General features: G+C 45.0%; 1 protein-coding gene across 2 annotated transcripts; it reads left to right on the top strand.

The window, feature by feature from the left end:
* Positions 1–136: 136 nt before the first annotated feature.
* Positions 137–5607, top strand: Dph3 (diphthamide biosynthesis 3). Of its 2 annotated transcripts, NM_001134850.2 has the most exon segments (4): positions 137–336; positions 744–818; positions 2587–4794; positions 4840–5607. In NM_001134850.2, coding segments are annotated over 3 exon segments (249 nt in total). In that variant the 5' UTR covers positions 137–228; the 3' UTR covers positions 2653–4794; positions 4840–5607.
* Positions 5608–6338: the final 731 nt, after the last annotated feature.

The following is a 6338-nucleotide window of genomic DNA, read 5'->3' as shown; positions in this document are numbered from 1 at the left end:
TGGCAGCCGTGGACGTAGAACTGCGCAACCCTGCTGCGCAGGAAGCGCCATCTTTCCAGCGCTATCTCCATGGTGACCGCGACCAGGTCACCCATTTGGCCGCGGCGGTGGAAGTTACGTCATCGCCTGTGCGTCCGGAAGTGACTGTTCCTGCTCCAGGGAGGGCCGCCCGGGCCTACCCTGCCTGGGCGCAGCTAGGCAAACTGATGCGGTCCGGACCGGGTGACCATGGCGGTGTTTCATGACGAGGTGGAGATCGAGGACTTTCAATATGACGAGGACACAGAGACGTATTTCTACCCCTGCCCCTGTGGGGATAACTTCTCCATCACCAAGGTACTCTAAAGGGCTGGCCGGCGACTCCTAGAGCTTGCGCATTTTCGCTTCCGGCGTCCCTGGGAAGGCTCAGTCATCCACGTGTTCTTCTGAACCTCCGCCCCTAAAGTAGTAACCTGAGCTGTCAAGGATACAGGGTCTGGTTACTGGCGCTGTTCTCCCTAGCCCCACCTTTAGAATCTTTTTTTCCTGGGAGGTTTTTTTAAAGAAGAGAACTCGATTTTGTACCCCAGGGTTTTGGAGGCGATCGAACCAACCTAATCTCCCTTGTTGTTTCCCTAGATGAGACTTGGGGGAAAGTTTTTTGTGCTGTTACCTAACCAAAGACTTGTACATAGACGTAGGAGAGGTTTGTGGGAAGTTGACGAAAGGCGATGCTGACTACATGTTGTTTGATTGCGTTGTAGGAAGATTTGGAAAATGGAGAAGATGTGGCAACGTGTCCTAGCTGCTCACTCATTATAAAAGTGATTTATGACAAAGTAAGGGGTCTATTAAAAGGGATGGGTGGTGTGAGCTAATGACAAAGGCCTAAAGCAGCCTGTCTGATATAAAAGTGTGGAAGAGTGTTGGGTGTTTGTTTGTTTGTTTGTTGAGACAGGGACTTTATGTAGCCCTGGCTGTACTGGGACTCACTATGTGGACCAGGCTGGCCTTGAGTTCACAGAGATTTGCCTGCTTTGCATCACAAAAGCTGGGATTATAGGTATACACCACCACACCCAGCCTAGAAGAGTGTTTCTTAACCCTGTGCTAAACGAAGGGCTATTTTTACAAAGCCCTTAAAAATTGCCAGTAACTGTTTGCTAATCTTGTTCAAGTTTAAATTATGTAACTTATGATCACTTTGGAAGGAGCAATAAAGAAATTGCTTTGTAATGAAATTGGCGACTTAATCAGGAATAAAAAATTATCATGAAGGTTATTTCATTGATGTTCTTCCTTTTGAGATTTCTCGTGCATTTAATATTTAGTTTAGTTTGTTCAGAGCTCTAGGACATTTTTAGAAGATTGCATGATATTGATTGCCTGGCTTATGTATAGAATCTACCCAGTTTGAGATATAATTCCTGGATGCAGTGTTACAGTTTCATGTTCCTTTGTATCCAGTAAGAATGGCAATAGGAAAGGGGTAAATGCCTTTATTTCCCACCCAAAGTTTAGGTAGAGCTTTGGAGTCTGAAGGGTAAATTCTAAAATGAGTGTTGGACAAAACACAGAACTTTGTGGGAGAAGCTGTTATTAATTTAGACAATAAAATGTAATGATTCATTTTTATATTAAAATGGTTTATGGGACAAAGACCAACAGGGACAGGCTAGGGGCTGACTCTGTGGGGGATCACTCTGTAGGAGATGTGCAGTGACTGGGAAAGTTCTTGTGGTCGCTGGAATAAGCCAGGATGAAAGATCAGAGCCTGGACTTCATTTACAAATAATTACTATTGGAGGTCTGTGTTGGGAAACACAGAGACATTCTTTTTATTACTCATTTGAAGAGCTTATGTATTTGAATGACCAGATATTGAACTGATTAATGTAAAACCTTGGAAGGCGTGACATGTTTATTTCTGGGAACTGGTGGCTCCCTAGTTAAGATATTTATGTGACACTGCTTATTAACTAATGGCCTTAGGGCTAAACACCAGCATACTTTTAGACACCAGTTCTCTGTACAAAAATAAAGCGTTATTGGGTCTGGGGAGATGGATTAGTGGCTAAGAGCTTCCAAAGGAGTGGGCATTTACATCTTCCACATGGGGGCTTCCAGCCACCTGCAACTCCAGTCCTAGGGAATCTGGTGCCCTCCTCTTCCCTCACAGGCACCCACACACATGTGGGGTACACGCATACACATAAGTAAAAAAGAAAAATAAGTCTTTAAAATGTTCCTTTGTCTCCAGTTGTGCCAACTGGGATAGCTACTGATATCTATTGGATAGATCGAGGGCTACAATCATACAGCACACAGCTCATCTCTGAACAACAGTTAGTTCTTGGTACATAAGACTTAAACTTTGTAATCTAAGTTTGTTGGCATTTTTATAATATTATGAATGGATTTTTCCCCAAATTTTCACATCTTGATTTTTTTTCATTGCTAGCATTAAAAGAAAGAAAGAAGGAAAGAAAGTAAGGTGACAGAACAGGGAAAACTATAGCCAGATTGATTCTGTAACAAAGGAAAGTGATGCTAATGCATTTGTGGCACAAAGAGCTGGTGGCCAATAGCATTTCTTCTTCTTCTTAGGATCAGTTCATGTGTGGAGAAACAGTCCCAGCTCCTTCAACCAACAAAGGGTTAGTTAAGTGCTGAGGACGCTCTCAGAACCCACATCCAGAACAGCGGGGGCTGAGCCCAGGTGGCTGGATCCGGTGCAGAGTTACCAACCTCCTCAGTGGGCAACTATCCTGTGGATGGCCTCATGGGTGTGATCTACATCAGCCACTGACCTCGGCGTGAAGAAGTGAGCCTGTGACACATCAGCCCTGGATTCCATGCTTACCTGACTGGCAGGATTCCTCTCTGTCCATCTGAATTTAAGGAAGAGCCCTGTGAACTGATGGTTTTTCCTTCAATTGGTTGCATCATTTGAATATCTGAAAATTCATTTTCTGAAAATAACATCATCCGCTCAGTCCTGAGAGTGTTCTTTTATTTTTTAAGATTTATGATTTTATTCTTAATTGTGTGTATATGTACATTTGTGTGTGGGTATGTGCATGTGAGAATCATGTGAGAATCGTTGCCCAAGATGGCCAGAGGCACTGGATCTCCTGGAGCAGGAGTCACAGGCAGTTGGGAGCCACCTGACATGGGTGGTGGGACCCAAACTTTGGTTCCCTGACAGCACTACACACTCCAACCTCTGACCCCTCTCTCCAGCCCATGGTGGGTTCAGATGAGGCAGCCTGCCTTTCCAGTGCTGCACTTCCAGTTCCTCCCACACCCAGTCAGCCTGGGCTCGCCGTGATCGCATTGTCCTGTGCTCGGTCACTTCTGTTACTTTTCATGCACAGAGTACAGTCCTGCTGTTAGACTGTGAGGCCACGGTTTCCCCGTAGCTTCCAGTTAGTGCAGAAGGAAGGACCGTCTGAAGTGAAATGGTAAAAGAAATGCTGCCTAACGCCCTGTGCATCCTTATGTCAGGACAAATGTAAAGGAAACAGCCGACGGAGGGTACCCCTGGCGGCAGCGAGAGGCGCAAGGCCTGCTAACTCGGCAAGTGGAAGTACGTGAATAGTTGCCAGTGGGAACAAGTCTTTCTGTATCACGGCCTTGATTTCTTGAAATGCCTGATGGGATCCATCTCAGACGGGCGAGGCTGATCTTCATACGCAGTAGTTGTAACGTAGCACAGCTCTGTGTCGGCGTTAGGCCTAAGGAGTGCAGACTACAACAGGGTGAGCTCTAACAGACACGCCCGTGATGCACACCTAGGAACACTGCACATAACAGAACCCAAGTCAACACGTACCCCTGCTGCGATTCTTCCCCTGAAGAAAGAGACGTATGTCAAGATGGCTATTAGTCTTTCTCCACTGCAGTCTGAGAGCATCAAGAAGTTAGATTCACCCATTCAGAAATTTAAAAAGTTCCCTTGTAAACACAGCTTTGCTGTGAATGCATAAAGTTTTGAAAATCCATTGCTTATCCAGCAGATTGTTTGGGGTATGGCTCCTGCAACTAAAAAAAGCCAGAAGGGACTGGAGAGATGGCTGGTAGGCTAAGATCTCTTGCTGTTCTTCTAGAAGACCCGTGTTCAATTCTTAGCACCCACATAGCAGCTCACAACTCCGCCTGACTCCAGTTCCTGGGGCTCTGACTCCTTCTTCTAACCTCTAAATACCAGGCATGCACATAGTTCAGAGACATACATGCAGACAAAAGACCCATACAACTAAAGAAAAATGTACTTAAAAAGAAAGAAATGGGGGCTGGGGATTTAGCTCAGTGGTAGAGCGCTTACCTAGGAAGCGCAAGGCCCTGGGTTCGGTCCCCAGCTCCGAAAAAAAGAACCAAAAAAAAAAAAAAAAAAAAAAAGAAATGGCCAATAAATACATTGTATCCACTCATTGGAGGTTTAAATTAAAATGTGTAACCAGGTTTTTTAACCATAGAGAAGTGTGTGGTTCTAGGCAACCATTAGGCTGAGACTAAGTTAAAAGTTGTCTGAAGTGTGTTGTCCAGTACATTCTTTGGGGGAGGTGGGAAGGTGTTGAACCCAAGGCCTGGCTCACGCTGGGCAAATGCTCCAGTGCAGGGCTGCATCTCCGGCGGACAGTTCTCATAGGAAATCTCACTGCTGTTTGGTGTCTCCCAAATTACCGTACAAAACAGCCGCTACTCAAACAGGCGGAGCAAGGTGGTTCTGGTGAGAAGGAGCTACATGGAGACACAGATTGTCTGTGCTCCTCAGATCGATGGTTTTGGAGAGTCCACTAACAGTCGTCGTCGTCCTCCTCCTCCTCCTCTTCTTCCTCCTCCTCCTCCTCCTCCCCCTCCTCCTCTTCCTCCTCCTCCTCCTCCTCCTCTTCCTTCTCCTCCTCCTCCTCCTTCTCCTCCTTCTTGCTGCTACTGTTGCATTCCACAGCAGATGTCTTGTTGCAGGTGTTCTGTGAACACAAAGGAGCAGGAGTCCAAGTTCAAACACCTCAGGAGACAAAGCATGGACAGACTGGTGGTGAGTGCCTGGTGGGGTGGATGTGATTTTGTCTTAAAGCAACCGAGCAACTTTATAGAAGCACCAGCTATTAGCCCCGTATTAAACAGAAAAACCCAAGGTCTTTCAGATGTGACTGGAGTCCCAGACGCTTCCAGAACACCTTTGAGAACCAGTAAGAGTATCTGCTCTGCTTGTGAGCTCTGTCGTCTTTGACAGGGCCTGTGGATGGATAACTCATCTGTACAGCAAAGTGATGGACGGGGTCAGGTGATCTCTCAGCTGTCAGTTCTCATTTTAGATGTGGTTCCTTGTCAGAACACAAAACTATCATGAGTAGAAGCTTCATTTTTCTTTCACAACAACACACTTCAGAGTGAAGTTTCTAGTCAGTTCTTCAAAGGGTTCTTTCCTCTCATGCTCATGCTTTTCTTTCCTGAGGTGCTTGAACTTGGGACTCTGCTCCCTTTTGATCACAGAAGACCTACATCATTGTGTTCACATATGTGTCTGAAGGCACAGCCAATGATTTTTGTAGTACTGTAATGAATCAATTCATTAGAATGACTTGCATCGCCAAGCTAATAAAATGAGACCATGCAAATTCATGTTTTCTTGAAGCTTTTATCCCACCAAATACTAAAATTTTACATTAAAAGGTTTTGGTGTCACGATTTTACATAAGGTAGAACTCTTAACTTTTTCATCGTAAATAGGTTTCTAGTCTGGGCGTTAAACTGGTTGAAATCTAGGCTGGATTTCCAGGTTCATGGCCTCTTATTCAAGGAACTGAAATAAAGGCTCATTGCAAAAGCAGCAGGGACGCCATTGTCCTGATTAGGAAGGAGGCCACTTGGGACAACATACCCAGGAGCTGCAGATTATTGTGAGGGCTTCTTTTCACAGGGTCTGAAAAGGGGGACATTGGTTAGTAGTGAAACAGTTTGGATGATTCCCTGCTTTGATTGACAGGTTAAATTATATAATCACTTCTCTCCTGTGCTTGTCCCCCAGATGTATGTGATTTTAATCATTCCCACACTGAATGCTCTGTAGTTCTAAGATGGTAAAATAGGGGATTATCACTGAGAGTTCGCTGGAGGACAGCTTGTTTTACTGTGCACCCAAAACTGGTTCAGGCCATGTTGTCATAGTTGCAGGGTAGTGAGTGTGGTGGAAATGTTTAATCCTGGTCCGGGGTTTCTACACTGACTTTGACCATTTTGTTCATGGATAAAAGACACACACACAACTTTTATGTTTATAATAAGCCTTAATCAGCACTAGAGCTGGGCAAATACCTATCTTCTATGCTATTAAAATCTATTTCCCTGAGTTA

Source organism: Rattus norvegicus, chromosome 16 (assembly GCF_021556685.1).
Source record: "Rattus norvegicus strain SHRSP/BbbUtx chromosome 16, alternate assembly SHRSP_T2T, whole genome shotgun sequence".
NCBI classification, from domain to species: Eukaryota; Metazoa; Chordata; class Mammalia; order Rodentia; family Muridae; genus Rattus; species Rattus norvegicus.
Note: the sequence above shows the minus strand (reverse complement) of the source record. Positions and strands in the feature narration are given on the sequence as shown.

Excerpts from the sequence above, each read along its gene's own strand:
- Dph3 (XM_087589095.1), top strand. The coding sequence starts at position 229 with ATGGCGGTGTTTCATGACGAGGTGGAGATCGAGGACTTTCAATATGAC. Across the intron at positions 337-2,586 it reads ATAACTTCTCCATCACCAAG|GATCAGTTCATGTGTGGAGA; the intron begins GTACTCTAAAGG and ends TCTTCTTCTTAG.